We start from the raw sequence: 18429 nt of genomic DNA, 5'->3' as shown, positions 1-18429 counted from the left end.
CTGGCCAGAAGCCTTCAGGCTACAGGGTAGGAGTGGAAAAGAAGGAATGAAAAAAAGTATACAGCAAGACACAAAAGGGCAAGCAAGAAAAACCAATTGACTTTCATTTTGTCGGCCATTTTCACAGCGACCCAACCCAAACGCACTACCACATACATACATATGTATGTATAAGGGGGCACACATACATACATATGTGACGACTTCCTGTTGCTGGACGCAATCATTTGATTGCAGTTCGATGGGACATAATTGGATTTGAAATAAAAACGTTGACTGTTGTCCTGGGCAATAGCGGTGCATAATTTAGCATTTATGTATATTTTGCTTACTAATTTAATGTTTGCTTTTATTGTCATTCGGTTTCGATCTCTATTATGCACGGATTGTCCTGATTAAAATTATCAGCCCAATGTGTTCCACATTCATTTGAGGGATACTTATTGTATTGAACGCGGTTATTTCATTGCATAAATTGCCCTAATTGATATTAACTGAAATTTTTCATTCTACCATCTTCCATCGGCCCCCTGCAATTGCCATTGGAGTTTCCTTTGTCCCAACATGCCATTTAATTTACCATTATGCCGGTTTTTCCATTATTCCTCTACCCAGTAAAGTTGAAAGTTTTCTTCAAGTGGTTTTCTTTTCTTTTTCGTTTTTTAATTAAATATTTTGTTTTTTTCAATTTTAGTTTCACATTTTCATTTGCCATTAAAATTTCAAATTTTGTTGATTTTCAAGAAATTTGTTCATAAAATTATACACTCTATATACTAATAAAGTATAATAATTTATATATATATATATATTTATTTATTTAATTCTTACTTGAAATACTATTATTAGTCATCATAAATTTGACTTTTCGCCAATTCGCTCGAATCTATAATTTCTTTCTGTCATGCTAATACTAGATTACATAGTATGTATTTAAGATCTAATTTAAACTGCTGCCTAATAAATAGTTTCAACTTAGAACAGCTACCACACAAATATTTAGTATATATATATATATAAATTTAAGTTTCGTAATCTATTTACAAATACACACACAGAATTTATTGATTTTAATTCTTATATCTTTTGTTTACGATTGTTTTTAACGAGGGCAGCCTGATGAATATAGAAGTTTAGAAAATAAACGATTTCATAGTCGAAAACTGCAAGCCTTAGAAAGCTTTAGGGTTGCATATATTTTCAAAATTTAATAGAGTCGAAAAATTAGAAATTATTTATTATTCTGATTGCTTTGTTAATCCTCCATCCATCAATCCTCCATCTAGGATTGTCTGCTAGCATTTAGTTTAATTAAACACAATTATCAAGAATCAATATGAATATAAAATATCTACTTTTTCATTGCAAGCTTCTCGAGCCGCCCTCGTTAAATGCTGAATATGAATTTTACGAGGCGTTCATCTGCATTAAATGGAAATTGTCGCCCGATTTTAATTAAAATATCTCGCGTCCTTTTTGTTGTTTGCATTTCTATCTAAAACTAAATATTTGCTGGTTTTGTAAATAGAAGTATTTGCTTAATAATTATACGCTCTGTTTTAGACTACAGTTTTGCTTTTCATTTTTTGTTATTATTGGTTTCTCTGTCCTTTTGTGTATTGTTTTTGGCTTTTTGTATCCGATTTTTGTATATATATTTTTATATTTGTTGATATATGTATGTTTGTATATATATATATATTTTGATGGCAAATGCTTTAAACTGTATGTCAAATATTTGGCAATTAGTTGTTTCGTTATTGTGGCTTTTTTCCTTTTTGCTTTTCACTTCATTCCATTTGTCCGATTTCCCTTTGTTTGTTTTGTTGTGTGTGTGTGTGTGTGTGTGTACAATTAAATGCAAATATTAAGTTTCCTTGATTTGCGTTTCTCGTTATTTTTGGTTTGCTTATTGAAAATTACAATTACATACAGTATTTATATTTTTGTATATATGTATGTATGCATGTAAATGCATTTATTTATTTATAATGAAAAATTTTACATGCAATATTTAAAATTGAAAATTTTAATTTAACATTGCTACATACATAGAAATACCGATTATTAACTATTATTTCTTTTAATTTCGTTCTTACAATTGTCATTTCAATGTACAGCGCAATTAAGTTTAATTATTATTTGTCTGTCCATACCAAGAGAAAAGTTACTGCATTTATTTGCTTCTTTCGAAAATGAAATTGTCCACCAATGTTCAATTATGTGGTGTTATTTATCACCCAACTGCCAACGGCCAATGGCCAACAATGGCCAGCAGCGGGGGCAACAACAACAACGAAAAAGAAAAGCGGCAACTTATTTTCACATAATTTTCTAAATCGCCCCATTTATGGCCCAGAAATGTCGTCCGAAAGCCATTTACCAGGCAAATAATTACTGCCCGGCCTCGGTCAACTTTATTAACTGCGCTCCGTTGGCAAAGACAAAAAGTTGGTACTAGAAAGTGGGCTGGAATGTGCCCCAAAAGTGTCAAATATCGAATTAACTCATTTGAGTTCCTTCCTTCACTTCTCCCCAATTTTATACTATGTGTGTGTGTGTCCCTTTTACACTATGTGTGTGTGTGTCCCTTTTACACTAAATCTTCGCCATCTGGGCTATGTCATAAGCAAAAGAAGAAACCTTCATTAAATTTGACAATGCCCATCCAGAAGTGGAGCAGTTCAGTTAGAACTGGACCAAGCTTGATTCTATTGTAGACGAATTTTATGCTGTGCTGGCCAAAAACCGAAATACTCTCAGTTGTCGTCGAAGATTCTTTACTCTTTGTAGCCCTGAACCACTTTATTAAGAAATACGGAAAATTTTCGTCCTCAATGTTGTGTGGCTAACTTTTGGTATAAGTATACATATAAGTCTATGTTCTGTTAGGGTATAATAAAAATGCTACCTCAAACCCTTGGAAAAAAAAAGAATGTTCTCTCCGACACTTGACCGACTTGGAAGTTCTTTAATTAAGATTTTGGGCATCTCGGAATTGGAGTCCTTCTCTCTGTGTCTATTCCCTCCATCCATCTCTGCCCATTCCTTCCATCTAATCCCGCCCAGCGTGAGGAGTGTGGGGGATGGTATGGCGTCAAGAGTTTTGTTGTCGGTCAGCATTACTTTAATTGTTGTTGTTTGGTTTGAGTCTACATTTTGCTCAACATTTCGCTTTTGTGACCAAAAATAAATCCTTCTGAATTGCTTAAGAAGAACGCTTGAACGCCCTTTCTTTCACTTACTCTCTGTCTCTTTCGGTCTTCAGCTTTTTCTTTCTGTGTCTCTCTCGTTCTCTAACTATTCGGATTTCTTTCATTTCCTGTTGCTGTCGGTTGTGTGCACGCGCCGCCTTGTATTCCAATTACAAAGCCACAAAAAGTTGAAAAACTGTGCAATGACTGTGGTTCGTCCATGGTGGTGAGAATATGTGGGTGGAAATGGGTGGATGAACCCTGTGTGAGTGTGTGTGGGTAGCAAGATTGTTGCACAACTTTTTATCGTGTCTTAATGTAATTGTTGTGTTTTGTATTTGTCCTGCTATGTCTATGACCATTCCTAGTCACCACCAAGACCAACCAGCGGAGAACTGGGGGGGGGCTTAGTAGCGGCGTGTCTTGTAATTTGATTTGCTAGCACATTATTTCGATGTTGACCGTTTGAGCGTTTTTGTTGGTGTTGCTGTTGTTGTTATTGCTCTTCTCGAAAATAGTTTTACAACAATTCACTTTTGGCATAGCCAAGATTAGTAGCCTGGCCATTTGGTTGGATTTACACCATATGTTGTGTTGGTCAATTTGTAAAATGAGGTTAAGTAGAGGGCGTGTCAGTCAGCCATCGTCGTGTATACTGTCATTTGGCAGCATCTTCAAAATGTGTTGGGGTGTTGTTGTTAAAAGAGACAGAAAAAGAAAGAGAGAGAGAGAGAGAGAGAGAGAGAGAGAGAGAGAGAGTAAGACAGAGAAGCAGAAGGGTGACGATTGTCAGGTCGTTGATGATAAAAACGAAGAATGAAAAAGAATAAAGACGAAAACTCAAGAGTTTGCCAAGTGTACTTCTTGATAGATTGGCTTTGGTACAAACGAACTTTAATTAGATTGCAATTTAAACTCGGCAGCATCTCGAGGAGTCATGAAAAGTGGGTTAAGGGTCTAGTGAGACGTCAAGAAAAGTAACAACAAAGGATTGGAAGAAGGCACATGTTAAGTTGAGCGAAGAATGAATTTAATTGGCAGTCCAATTATTGTCAGAATTTAGTGATATTAAATAAGTACGTAACTAATCTTGTACCACATGTCGTATACGTGGTCAAGCAATTCATTATTTCTCTTTCACCCCAATTTTGCTTAGATATAAAGATAGACTTGTTTTTGATTTAAGTTTTTGAGCGTGAAAAAAGATAAATTAAGAATACAAATCAGAACATAAATTTTAACATATATGATTACGTGTGATTTCCGATATAACTTTTGATTACCAAGTCTTGAAATTGACTCTGTCATAAACTAAATTTTTATGTAATATTTGATCGATATTTCATTTTTATTTCTACTAAGCATGACTATCAAAACACTTAATCTTGCTGAAAACGGACAGGCACTTATAGAAAGTTAACTGCTGGGCCCTGGCTGGTCAGCAGCGGTACAGGCCGCAAGTAAACTGACCTAAATACAACCACAAGATGGCCATCAAATTGGGGGAGTAGTGGTTCGGGGCAGTCGGACAGGCTGGCGGCTCTCGACTGACTGGCCAATGGCTCATAAAAAGTTGCTGGCATTGGCTATTTGGCTTCTTTTGGCACACATGGATAGAGTAGGACGAAGGGACGGGGTGGGGCGGGGAGAACCGAAAACTTTATGACAAATTGTTGCTGCTAACCTAAACGCTAAGAGGCCTGCAACGTGTGGGCTGCGCGGCATCATAAATCAAGCTAGGCTTACTCACTATACATATATTTATATCTATAACATATATAGTATGTGTAAGTGTATGTCTGTCTGTGTGTGTCTCTGAACAAAGAGATGCCTCCTTCTTGCAATGCCTCTAGTGAAAATTGATTCGTCTGTTTGTGTTGCTGTTGTTTCTTGTCTGATCCGATGGCGGTTTAATGACTTTTTTTCTCTACTGGAAAGGCGCGTATTGTCGCTGTCCAAAGAGGGTTTGTCACCAGATGCCCAATCTGCGTGAGCTGGGAGCCATTATTCTGCTGCTCACTGCTTTAATTGCTGGCATTGCTGTTGTTCCGCCTAAATCGGTGGCTGCCATCTTAGATCTGCTATTGCTGCTGCAGCTACTGCTGGCTAATAGTTCCATTGGCAGGCTAGGCATTGAAATTTCACTAACTGCAGCTGGTGGACTACTCGGTGCCATCTCAATGTAATAGCTATCCTCTTGACACGGCGACTGCAGACTGCTACGACTACTGCCCGAGGCAGTCGATGAGCTGCTGCTAGCCAGCGAGGCACTGTAGAATTGCTGGCATCTTTGCAGCTTCTGTTGCTCTCGTTGCAGTTCATGAGCCTGCAAATTGTGCAGTGGCGAACTATAGGGAGCCTCCCGTCTGGTACTGTGATGCCATTTCTGTAGTCGGGCCGGATCCACTGGATGATTGCCATTAGATCCTTGATAATGCAAAAAACTATGTCCATCATCACACTCATTCAAGGGACGCTGAAGATGCGGACGCATTGCATGGCCAGGACGACAGCGACGCTGCCAGGGCAACTCACAGCGATAGACATGAGCAAGTCCCGCCAGGAGTACAATGACCAAGATACAGGCCACCAACAACATTAAACCCGGATGACTGCCCGATAGTGTTTGCTCATTTTCCTGGCGCTTGTCCAACAAATGTTCGGGCTTTGACTCTGTCTTCAGCTCGGCATAGGCTTTCAGTTGAGCGAATGTGCTCAGCTCTTGCTTAGCAGCAGCTTTTGGAGTATTCACGCTTCCATGTTGGTGTTGAAGTCGTTGGGGAGTACTCATGCTTGTCACCATGGTCAATATTGTCGATGTTTCTATTCCTGTTGTTGGTGTTGCTGCTGACGTGGTTGTCGTTGTCGATGTTGTTGTTGTTGTTGTGCCATGCTTAGTGCTGTAGGTCATCTTCTTTATAGTGAGTGAGGGTTTCTTTTTGGTTTTCGGTGATGGCGACTTGATGTCGCCATTTATTGCTTCCGGTTGTCGCTTATCAGTGGATGGCTGTCGCTGCTGCTGTTGCTGGCTCTTTTCCAATGTTTCCGCCGCATCCGCCACAGTTGCTGTTCCGGGTAGTAATAACTGCTCTGCATCGACCAATAAATTGTCTCCCTTATGCATGAATAAAGGCGTTCCAATTAGATGACGATCCTTAATATGTAATTGCAATGTGGCATGTTTATGTGGTGCCATTGCTGCGATCTGATCGGAAATGTCATTGGATGTTGCCATTGTCGTTGTCATTGTTTCGCCGGTATCCACAGTTTTTAATAAACTTTCTTTATTCGCCCAATCATCATTAGTCGTTTGTTTGCTGGATTTTAGATGCCCTGAAATTGTTTGCGGCACTTTAAATGCAGCAGCTGTTGTTGTTGTTGCTTTTGTAGAGATAGTTGTTGCTGTTGTTGGTGTACTGGCAGCAACATGGCCAGCATTTGTTGGCACGGTAATTCTAGTTGTTGGTTGACTGCTGGCTGTTGCCAAAATGTTCTGTCGTTTCGTTGCCTTTGTCTGAGTCAAAGTTGGCAGGCTTTTGGAAGTTGTTGTTGGTGTTGTGCTTGTTGTTGTTGTTGTTTTTACTTCTACTGTTGCCGCTGTGGCAGTCAGCTGTGGTATGCCTGGCATTTGTTGCTGCTGCTGCTCTTGCAGTTTCGCTAACGAAGTTGTTTCAGTTGGCCGCAAAGTTTTTGTGGTTAGCTGGGCAATGTTGTAACCGACTGATTGCATTGTTCCTCCAGTCTTTGACTTTTGCCCTTTTGGCATAGTTTGTTGTGCTGTTGCCGCTGCTGTTGCTGTTGCTGCATCTGATGTAGCTGTTTCGGTTTCTGTTTCTGCTTTTGTTGTTGTTGTTGTTGTTGGCACAAGTAGTCTGCAAGTAGGCGGCGCTGAATCTTTGTCATCTTCGGTTTGTCGTCTTTCCTTGGCTTGGCCGCATTGAGTTTTGAAATGCTCATAAAAGTTATACAACTGCATATATTGCTGCTTCAAATCGATTTTCTCTTTTTTTGGTGGATTCATGTCAACGCTTCGACACGGACTTGCCCACTCGGCTATGCCCAGGAGATCGCTGCATTTGATAGGATTGTCGTCAAGCAGCAGATCCCTTAGCTCTGGCAAAGTATGCACTATTGATTGACTCACACTCTCCACACCAGCGGACTGTAGATTTAGGGTAATCAACTTGGGCAGTCTCAAGGGTGGTAAATACAGTAGCCGATTGCCCGACAGATCAAGTATTTGAAGATTCACCAGACCGGCAAATACTTGCGGCTGTAAATCCATTATTTGATTATTTTGCATAAACAATTGCTCCAGCGATGTGGGTAAACTGCCTGGCACTCGCATCAATTGATTGTCATTGAGAAACAGGGTCTCGAGCAATTCGAGACGGCCCAAAGCATCATCCTCAACCTGAGCAATGCGTGAGTGAGATAGATCCAGATATTGCAAGAGCGGATAGCTATCCATATCGCCACAGTTGATGGTCTGCAATAGATGGAAAAGTAGATGTATGAGTTAAAATTTTGTTAAATTGAATTATTTGAACTTGAAGAGAAAATGCCTTGAAGGCCTTGAACGTAAGTTTTGGTTGACTGGGATGGCCAAAATTTGATTACCACCGACATTGTTTAAAAATTAACTTAAATCTGACGTTATAATTACTTCAAAGGCTCAGTTGAGTGCAATTGTTCGCGAGTTTTCGTGTTGCCTCGGGCGGTGCTTGTCTAGCACCAAAGTAAACATAGACACAGCGGTTCGTTGTAATGAAACGAGTGCCAGTCACCCAGTCAGCCAGCCAGACAGCCTGTCGCCGTCGAGTCGTCTCTTTCCTAAGGCCATTTTGTGTTGCTAGTTCAGTGCTTTACGTTCCTTTGCCTCAGACATGCAGAAGCACCACCACCAAAGCAAGAGCAGAAGCACCAGGAACTGTAGATGGAGCTGGGGCAATGCCATAATTTGCCATGAAAAGGCTGCGTGTTGACTGCCGATAAAGGCAAGCAGACAAATTAAAATGCCTGGCAACAAAGGCACCCAGGAGAAGCATCCACCAATGCCGTGTGGTAGTGGTGGCATTGGCATTGGTATCAGCATCTCCAGTAGCTACCATTTCAGTGCATAGAATAGTTAGGTTCTGGCCTCTTTCATTTTTTTCTCCATCTTCGCAATTCTTCCTGTTGCTCCCTGTCTTGGGCTTTGTCTCATCTGCTCGTTGGATGTTGGCTTAAACGTGATTATGCTTATGCCAATTATCCTTATTTTATTAATACCCTGCTTTGGGATCCAAACAGCTTACGAGGCGGCATTTTTGCACCTTTTATGACTTGTTCAGGGGAGTGAGGGCCGAGCTTGAGCAAGAACAAAGGCGATTGTAAGTAAGAGAGTGAGATACTGGCTACAATTTATGCGGCACATTTGTTTGTCTTCACTTACACCGTTTAGGCATAATACCTGAACGAGTAGCAGCCACAGGACTAAAGAGGAAGAAAAAAATTTCATTTTATGCTTATAATGCAATCGTGGGGATTGTCTATACAAATATAACTTTGTTTTCTTCTTGTTTTTTTTGCAATTTAAGTGAAAGACCTTTGGTAATCTCCTGCTTGTGTTGCTGCTTATGTCAGTCAGCTTCAGAGAGGGCTTTGTCGAGTGCCTACTTATTTAGGCCTCTATCTGTGTTTTCTGTTTTCTATTTTTTGCCTTGTCTTATTCTTATGCCCTTGTTAGTGTCGGGAGGCGATTAAGTCGGTTTTTTTTTTCGTTCTATGTTATTTCCTTTTTCTTTTGTTTTCTCTTAATTGTTCAAGAGCGGAAAGTGCACTTTTCTATGGCCATTGTGTGGTGGTGGCATTGTGATTTTAATTACGTTCTTAACTAGACTTGTTCTCTTTAACAAGTAGCTTATTAGACAGCTAAATACAGATAGAAACAGTTAAGACAGCTCTTGCTGGTTTTTCTTTAGGCCAAGCGAAATCAATTCAAATTTAAATTTATTAAACAGGAATTTTACTTTTGCCGGAAGTTGCTAAAGCGGAAACAAAATGGCGGAGTAAAGTTAAAAATAACAATATGTAAATATCCTACTAGAAGGGAATATGACTGGCAAACTGGGCACAGGGTTAATTGCCTCGAGCAGCGTTAATAATGTATGCCTCTGTGATTATCGATTTTATATACAATCTTTAGATAGTAACAATTAATTTTAGATACTCTCCACTTACCCTGAGCCAATTGTCCGATAATTTGAGTGTGCGTACAGATTGAGCCAGAGCGGCTGGCACTTGACATAGTCCAGTGGCACTGGCATCCAGTTCCTTGAGACTCCAGGAAGCCACAAATTCCTGCATGGCAGTACCCACCTGAGGATTGTGGGCAATCGATAGAGTTACCAAATCGGGTATGCCCTGCAGTGCTCTTATAGCTGAGCCAGCCAACCGATTGTGCGACAAATCCAAATGCTGCAGATTGGGCAGCGCCAAGAAGGTCTCATAATCGATATCCGTGATGTTGTTGTGACTGAGCAAAAGTGTTTGCAATTCGTAGAGATTGTAGAAGGTTTCCCGTGAGATATTGCCCAATTGATTGTGGGCTAAATTCAAATGTTTGAGACTTGGCAGTTGCTGTGCAAAGAACCTGCCGGATGTCAGTTGACTGAATTGATTGCACGACAAATCCAAAGTAATCAGAGAAGACACTGCTGTCGATGCCAGATGAAAGGGTAGCTCTCTGAACGAGTTGTTGCTAATATCCAACAGTCGAAGTTGTGTGAATTTGCTGTCCAAATGAACTCCATTCAGATGATTACTGCTCAAATCCATTATGGTGATTAGCTCAAATTGTCCCTTAAACTGGCTGCTGCTATTGTAGAAGCCTTCCAAACCACTTTGGGTGGCATTGAATACAAGAGCACTAGCGGCAGATTGTGTGGTGTCGACAATCGATCTCTTCTGGCGTGGTTGAATGAATCTCTTTTGCTGATAACGTATTTCCCCACGATAGCTGTCCGGCTCGTTTTCATTCCGCAGCATACGATGAATACTTGGATAGGGGAGACCAAAAGGCTCTAAAGCGGATATAAGTTGCTCTTCTCTTGCAGCAGCCTCTTCCGCTGGCGTGGTACAGCCAACAATTGTTATAAAAAGTGAACAGGCCAGAAGTAGCCTGGCTAGTCCTAGATCACAGTGTCGTTTCATCGTTTGGCATGGCTTCATTTTCACCATTTTCTAAATATTTTTTCCACTTTCTACAGGGAAGGGTGTATTTGTTTTTTTGTGTGTTCTTGTTGGCCAAAATGTGAGGGGGGGGCCGTTTTTGTATATTTCAGTTAGAATTTATGTGCAGTACGTGCAGACGTTTAACGCGTTGCTGCTCGTTGGTTATTTTGAATATGGCTAGCCGGTTTTTTTTTTTGCCGCTTTGTTCGTTTTGTCTGTTCTGTCCGTTTATTCATTCAGTAGGTCGGCACGTGCGTGCCGCTGGCCAAGCATGTGACAACTGTCAACGGTGCGACAGTGACGGCAATAGCAACTTCCTCTCTGTCGGCCATTGCGTACGCCACTCGTTAAAATACCATTGCCTACTTAGCAGCTGAATTTTTAATTAAATCAACGAGATCATTCTATTTGTCTGTCTCTATTGTTGCTCTTTTTGCTTATTCTCTTTTCCGTTTCTTTTGCAATTGTTTAGCAATTTCTTGTTGCTTTATTCTTTCTTTTGTCTCTGGGAGTTTTCCCTTTTTTTTTTTTTTTGATTGTTTGTTTTTTGTCTTGCTGGCCAACTAATTGCTGTTGAACAAAACGCAATACACAGCTCAACTCGAGCGAATGTCAATTAAAAAGCAAACATTGCTGTTCACCTGTTCGTGCTCTTTCTTCTTCTTGTTGTTGGTAGCAAGTTGTTGTCACATTACCCAGCCAAATGCTCCCCAGTCGATGGTGTTGCTGCCTCCTCTTGTCGTCGCGTGCTTAAAATCTGTAATAAAACGTAAAAAAATTGCTTGTAATTACACTCGTTGTTGTTGTTGCTTGTGAATGCAAAAAGTGTAAAAGGCAAAAGGTAAAACATGCTTTTAATTTTCTCATCGTTTTCTTTTATTTTGTTAATCTTTTGTTTCTGTGTATAGTATCTCTGTAAGCAGGAAAGAAGCTCTTTTCCGTGCTCGTCCTCCACCCTATTTTCTTTTTTTTTTAATTTCTACTTTGGCTTTACGACTTCAAAGCACTTTAGCAGTTGCCTTTAGTGTTATTTTTATGTTGATTGCAGCTAATGAAATTATAATTTCAACATGCTTAACAGCATACCATGATTTAGAGGAAGAATGTGTTGGCAAAGGTGGGGGAAAGGACAGGTTGTGGCACTTCTTAGCGGACCATTTGGTGGTCTCCCCACATAACCTTAGCGTTTCGCCATAAACCCGAGAACGAGAACCGTTACTAAACATATATGTTAAGTGTTTCATACATATGTGTTCTGGCCATAAATCATTTAACTGGGTCATTTCATTTCCGTTGTAGACAAGCGACACAGGAAGAACCCTGAACATTAGGTTCTAGCCTACCCTACCCTACCCTAACCCAACTGTCAACAGACAACCCACAGCAATCGAGCAGCGGTGCTTCACCCAAAACGACGCAAATTTGATTTACTTATTTGCTGGAGTAATGACGCACAAATTCTAGTTCTTTTTTAGGTTAACAGTATTCTCCCTTCTTGTTTTGAAAGCAAACCCCCGCAAAATTTAATATGTCAATGTCTACTTAAAGTCGCACATGACATTTTGATAACCCAACAGTCGGGCATAATCACTCTGTTACTGAAGTTCCCAAAGGCGACATGAGAGTTATTAAATTTGACTACTCTCGTTACGGATGTAAATATGTTTACTAAATTTATCATAATTAAATATAAAACGGGCAAATATATATATTCTTTGTATATATGGGTGAGTTTTGGTTTTAATTGATATAAATGATTAGGAGATAACTATCATTATGATAATATTTAGATGGTTAGGTACAAATTTAATATTTCAAGGTAACATTGATTTATTCTCCTAACCGAATTGTTCAATAGGGTTAAACAGGCTCTCAACAAAGCTAGCCAATTGTAGGCACAAAACTAATGCGAGTATAAATTAAATTTGGGCCTATGTTGAAAGGAATACCAATTTGTATTTGGCTTTTACTTCCATAAGTGTTAAACCACACACAGATATACACACACACACACAAACACAATTATCTGCTTGCGATGGTTTTGCGATAAATTTATTGACAAATATCATCAAGAGAAGTTGGCATTTCATTTCATCTGCTGCTGTTTGCTTACACAACAGTAAAATTTGGTCCATAAGTTTGGTGACAAATCCTCCAGCTGCCCCCTTCAATATATGTGGCATACCCTCACTTCCTGGATATATCTCCTCTAAAAAAAGAAGAAATAGACAGCCAGGCAGGCAGGCATTGAGACAGAGAGACACAGGCAGAGCTGTCAGAGAGAAAGAGAGTAATTGAGGAGTGGGATGGAGGGGAGATTCGAAGAGGAAGCAATGTACGCAACTCAATTGACAAGAAAGTCGATTTCAAAAACCAACAACAAATACGAAATGGGTCTGTCTTGTTTGAGCTGGGAAGATTGACGCATATGCCTCATTTTCCCCCGTATCTCTCACTCACTTACCCCTCCCTCACCCATCAATTGAGTGTTGGGGGATTTTCCTGTATTTGTCAGTTTATTTTATGCCAGCTTGAAAATAATTTGCAAATTGCTGTGCCATATTTTTTTTGGTCTCCCCTTAGATTCTCCGAATTGCTGTATTTTATGATCAGACATTAGCGAGGGTTGTTTGTTGAAATTTAAGGAAAGACCCCTCCCCACGTCTTGCCATCAGGATGCTTTGGGCTCTTCATTGCATGAATATTTATATGAAAAGTTGTGTTGTTTTCCTTTTTGTTGTCTGTTGCATATTTTTCTTTAGTTAATCAAATAGCCAGGACAAAGCAAATATTTTGTACTGCAGAAATTTCAAGTGTATTATACGGGAATGCAAATAAAAAATGAGCAAAGAACAGCAGCAGGAATAGTAGTAACAGATGCAGGAATAGGAAGTAAAAGCATTCGTATAACCAAAGAGCGGCTATAAAGAGCGCTGCTTAAATAATCCGTGTGTGTGTGTGTGTGTGTGTTTGTGTGCGGCTGTGCGCTGAAATTGGATTTTGCAACTACCAAGAAATGCCATGGCATACGCCTGTGATTTATTTTATACGGACGTATTTAGAGGTGCCCTAACTTGAGTTGGAATCCAAGGTCTGGCCATGGCTTTATCATGCAAATGCAGTTGACAGCACCAAAGATGTCTAAGAAAAAGAGCAGCAAGCTGCTGAGGAAACAGTGGCATTGGTAGCATATGCGTCCTCTTCTCTGTATCCATTCTACTTTTACAGCGCAATGCCTTTCATTGAGTGCCTTAAGATCCTTTGCGTTGCTGCTTCAGTGGTGCGCTCAATGGCGCAACAAAATGCATACAAAATTGTATCTGCTGTTGCTGCTCAACAGTTTTTCGACGCCTTTGGCATTCGTCTGCTTGTGTGTGAGTGTGTGTGTGGAAAATTTTGCTACTAGTCTAGTTTTTTACTTCCCAACCAGATTGCCGGCATGTTTTGCGCATCCTGCAATTTTTCCTGCATGCATTTGTGCCCTTCTCCTGTGCAGTTTTGTGCCCTTTTGTTTGCTGCCATTTTAATAAACTTCCGCTTTACCGTCAGTTTCATTGAGTTCGCCTAACCGTGTGTTGGATGTGTTGGATGACATGCATTCAATGCCGACGAACCGTTCTATCTACTTTTGTATGTGTGTGTGTGTGTAAGTATGAGTCTGCAGCAGCTGTGTCAATGTCAGCCGCACGTACGCTTCAATGGAAAACTTGCTCAAGTATTTCCCGGGCGTGTTTTAAACTGCGCTCCCCGCCGCTCAAAAGAAAAAAAGAAGAAAATCTTTAAGTAAAATGTCAAAACACTTGGCAAACAATTTGCCATGACACTTTTTGGGCGATTTTCAGCTATCGATTTGCTTTTATTTGCCAAGCATAAAAGTTTTCAAATTAAAGTTTTTTTTTTAGGCTTTCGAATGTCAAGTGAACGAGCTGGCAATTTGGCGGCTGCTTTTACAATGGGACAAAAAGAACAAAAATAATCATATCAATATGGTGAAAAACAGCTAAAAGTCACTGAAGAGTTTAAGCGTATTTCCAAATATACGGCCTAAGGAGCCTAATTTAAAGTCGTTTGTCTTATTTCTTCTGGTTCTAAGAATATGTCTTAAAATTCTGCCATATCTTTTGTTCTCACATCTTGCTGCCATCTTGTTGGCTTCATTAATGTCCTGCGGCCAAATAGTAAGCAATTCATATAGGACAAAAAAAAAAAACATCCTCTCTCCCTCTATTTGATATCGACCACCCAAGTCACCAAAAACACATAAGTAAAATCTCTAATAAACTTGTTTTTGTTATTTTCCATGTGTGTGTGTGTGTGTGTGCGGTTTTTATTGTTTTATTTGTGTGGATGTGTGCGTTAGGCAAGTTTTCCTGCTCGTTTTTTAGTTTTCTTTTATATATATATTTTTTGTACTGCTTCTTTTATTTGTTAAATTGTGTTGTGAAAAATCGCTCAGGGCTCAAGGCTACGCCAACATAGCCTCCTTGTGTTTGTTTGTACAAGAGTTTGTATATAGATATACATATGTATGTATGTATGTATGTATGTATGTATGTGTCTGTATATATTTTTCTTTCTGTTTTTCTGCTTGGCTTCGTCTTGGGCTTTATTTTGGTAGCCCAATTTGGTTTGCTCGCAGCAGCTTATTTTTGGTTAGGGACCTTGAGATTTCCAACCACAATTTGGGTGTTTTTCTTCTTTTTTTTCTTTGTTGTTTCTCTGTGTTTCTTTCTTTTGCTTGTTCTTCTTCTTTTTTGTTAAATAAAAACATTGATGAGGCCCAGTTTGTCTGTCTGTCTGTCTGTCCCTCCGTCACTTTGTCTTCTTTCAGGGGAGGTTGCTGCACTCATTTTTATTGTCTTACTCATATTCTGTAAACCCTTTTATTTTTTGGTAGGAGAAAAAGACGAGGTCATAGGGCATTGTCGTGGCTTAGTTTAGTTGGTAAAAGCTTTTTATGAAATTGAAAAACTTTTTCAATAAATGTGCATAAATTGTTGGCCTAGCCACACATACGCACCCACAAACCATCCTCCCCAAAGACACACACACACACATCTCCCACCATCCACATTATTTAAGTCTGTGAGAAAAAGTCTTTGGTTGATTTAGGTTTACGTTTAAGTTAAAATTACTTGCTTTTAATATTTACTAAAGCAAGACCACCATCATCTAGTGGTCTGAACAAGTTTTGTGGCTCTTCACCAAAAATAAAGAAAATCCATCTTCGCACACAGGAGTTAGAGGTTGGAGGCCAAAGCAAATTACATTTCTGACAGCTAGTGTGTCCCCGACTGGTCTCGTTGCTGTTCCTGGTGGTGTGTAGTGGTCGATGGTCAGCTTTGAGTACTTCTCATATTTCCTTGTCCAACACATAACGTGACACAATGATTTTCTAATAATTTACCAAATTGCCTTTGGTTGACCATTAAACTTGAGAATGTCGTGTCTGTTTTTGGCTTTTCTTGGCAAAATGATAGCCAGATTATATTTACACACACACATACACGCACACGCAGTTATGATAGTTACAGCTGAAAGCCGAATGTGTGAGGTGGAAGCATTATGTTCTTGAATTTGTCAGCCTCAGATATATATATACATATATAACAAGAGACCTTCAGTTTGCTTTAAGTGTTGCTGGGTCATTGAGACTTCCTTTGTTGCTAGGGCAGACGATAGTTAAAGGCATTTTGTCTCTGGATCCCAGCTTAAACTTTTTCCTATATTAATCATTGGAAATAAATCTTTGACTAGTGTAAAATCAATAACATGGCTGTCATTTATTTTCTTTATGCCATCTCGTATTTTTTTTCTGATGTGGTTTCATATTTCGAAATGGTAGGAAAAAACCTCTATATACATATACAGATTGTCAGATTGCTTGCCATGGCAATGGGTGAGTCGTTGACTTGGCTCTGGGCCATTGAGTTTGTATGTTAGTCCCTGTAAAAAAAAAAGGAAAAACCTAGAAATGTAAGAAAACGCGTCCAATGGAATACTCTTTAGTTACAACCAATGTTTGCCCACATTGTTCCTGATATAACTATTAGGTTAATGTCCGAAGCTTAAGCAAATCTTGCGAGATATTGAGGGAACAAAGTGATCTTGTTTCGATTTCAGTAAGTCTAATTATGAGTTTAATAAAATGTGGCTTTAAATTAATACTCTTACTGTATTTTTCTTCATTGTCAGACTTGTTATAGTGGTTTGGCACATTTTCAATTGAAATTTTTAAGTTAATGTCTTACGAATATAAGAATTAAACAAGCGCTTTAATTTAGATTCGAAGTTAGTTTTAGAACTTCTTTTGTCTGTAGTTGTCTATAGCCAAAAGAGATTTGTTGCTTGTTTTTGTCTTTTTGTATATTTTGCCATCATTTCGATTGTTATTTTGATTTGGTTGTCAACGTGCCACACAACGTGCGACGCTTCGCGGTGTCATGTGGCACATCGCTTTGTTTGTGTATTCTGGCTTCTCTCCTGTTCGTAGAGTCCTTTGTGGCTGAGTTTCAAATGTTCTGTTTTTTTTGGCATTTTGTGTCTTTTAATTTTCATTGCTTGTGGTAGCTCGTGGTGGTGCGCCTCCCTCTCTGTTTAATCCCCTGACGGATTTTGTATGACAGTTTGTCGTCTGTTTCCTTCACAGACTTGGCTTTGTTAACAAGTTTTGTCATTGATATGACCCTTTTGGGGCAACGCTGCTTGCCGTCATCTAATAGCAGAACTCCTTTGACAATTAGCGCATGTGTCCTGGGCATAAATCTGCCCGACTGTTTTCGAGCGAGCTGCCTGCCTGGCTGACAACCCATTTATCAGGCAGACTAAGGCACTTGTCAGTAATACGCGCCATTTACATTAACGCACATTACGCTCAATTTTTCGAGTATCAAATTATTGCAAAACGGCGGGGCGCTATGTTGCGATGAAGCAGCTGCCAGCGACAGAAAAAAAGAAGAAAAAACGAAACGAATAACAAAACCAGCAACAACAACAGACAGCAGACAGCAAACTTTAAATTTTTACGACATCATTTCATGGCCCACAAGGCAGCTAACGAAGAACCCTTGAAATGGTTCTTCTTCTCACAACTTCAATGATAATTTGCCATCCTCCGGCCTTGTTCCTCCGCCCTCTATCCGCCCGTATCCTTAAAAAGAGGAACAGAAATATTACACGCATAACTGTCGTATTTCTTTTTCTTTTCTTTTTCAGAAGTGGGGACGGTTTGCTCTGTGTTGTTGTCTGTGTGTGTCGGTGTGTGTGTGTTTCGGTTACGTCTTTTGCGTTGAAAAAAACAAAAATTAGGCCATTAAGGCATTTACCAACTGCTCCCTGGCATGGCCCATTCATGTTCTCGACTGGCCCGTCTGTCGAATTGGCTCTGTGGTGTTGTATTTTGTATCCCACCCATTCGGGTATTTTGGCTTAACTTTGGTCTCTCTCTCTCTCTTTCTCTCTCTATGTTTCAGTTAGGTTTTGCTTACGCTTTTTTGTGTTGCTGAAATTGAAATTAATGTGGCGGAAATCACAAGTTCAGCACGCAACATGGCATCATTGGCCCGAATGCCGCCGTTCGACGCTGCAAGGGTTCGTTTTGAGCATTTGCCGCGTGATATATGCTGGTAATTTTCATTGTATGCCGATGATTAGACTGGCAATTAGTGAATTAGCATACAAAATATATACATGCATATACAAGTGTGTAGCAGAACCGAGAATCAAGGATGGATATCATTTGATACAATTAACGAACGCATTGCCATTAATTTTACACAATACGATGCCAGAGATATTTAAGCCTTTAAGCAAACAACAAGAGAAAAGCATCAATCGATTGAGTATATAAAAACTTTTCTGAGGTAGGCCACGTCGACCACGTAGATGGTTAGCCAGGTCTTCCATTCTACAAGTTCTTTATTTAAATTTAAATTGAAAAAGTTCTTTACTAACCAACTCACAAGGTTTCCATTTGCAATGATCCTTTCCAAGCAACTCGTAAACACTATTTAAATACATT

At 39.5% G+C, this 18429-nt stretch overlaps 2 protein-coding genes across 3 annotated transcripts in view; one reads left to right on the top strand and one right to left on the bottom strand.

Annotated features, from left to right (window-relative positions):
- Positions 1-18429, top strand: part of timeout (circadian regulator timeout) — a 65415-nt gene that overhangs the window by 30078 nt on the left and 16908 nt on the right. The gene's annotated exons all lie outside the window — the stretch shown is intronic.
- The window catches only part of 2mit, a 66859-nt gene continuing 50243 nt past the window's right edge, over positions 1814-18429 (bottom strand). For both annotated transcript variants that reach the window (XM_068301546.1, XM_068301547.1), the window contains exons 3-4: positions 9417-11166; positions 1814-7683 (exon numbers count right to left, since the gene is read on the bottom strand). In XM_068301546.1, the coding sequence (XP_068157647.1) occupies positions 5164-7683; positions 9417-10415 (3519 nt within the window). In that variant the 5' untranslated portion in view covers positions 10416-11166 and the 3' untranslated portion in view covers positions 1814-5163. The remainder of the gene's footprint in view (positions 7684-9416; positions 11167-18429) is intronic.

Source organism: Drosophila tropicalis, unplaced genomic scaffold (assembly GCF_018151085.1).
Source record: "Drosophila tropicalis isolate 14030-0801.00 unplaced genomic scaffold, ASM1815108v1 contig_878, whole genome shotgun sequence".
NCBI classification, from domain to species: domain Eukaryota; kingdom Metazoa; phylum Arthropoda; class Insecta; order Diptera; family Drosophilidae; genus Drosophila; species Drosophila tropicalis.
The sequence above is the reverse complement of the archived record's forward strand: the minus strand, read 5'-3'. Positions and strand labels throughout refer to the sequence as shown.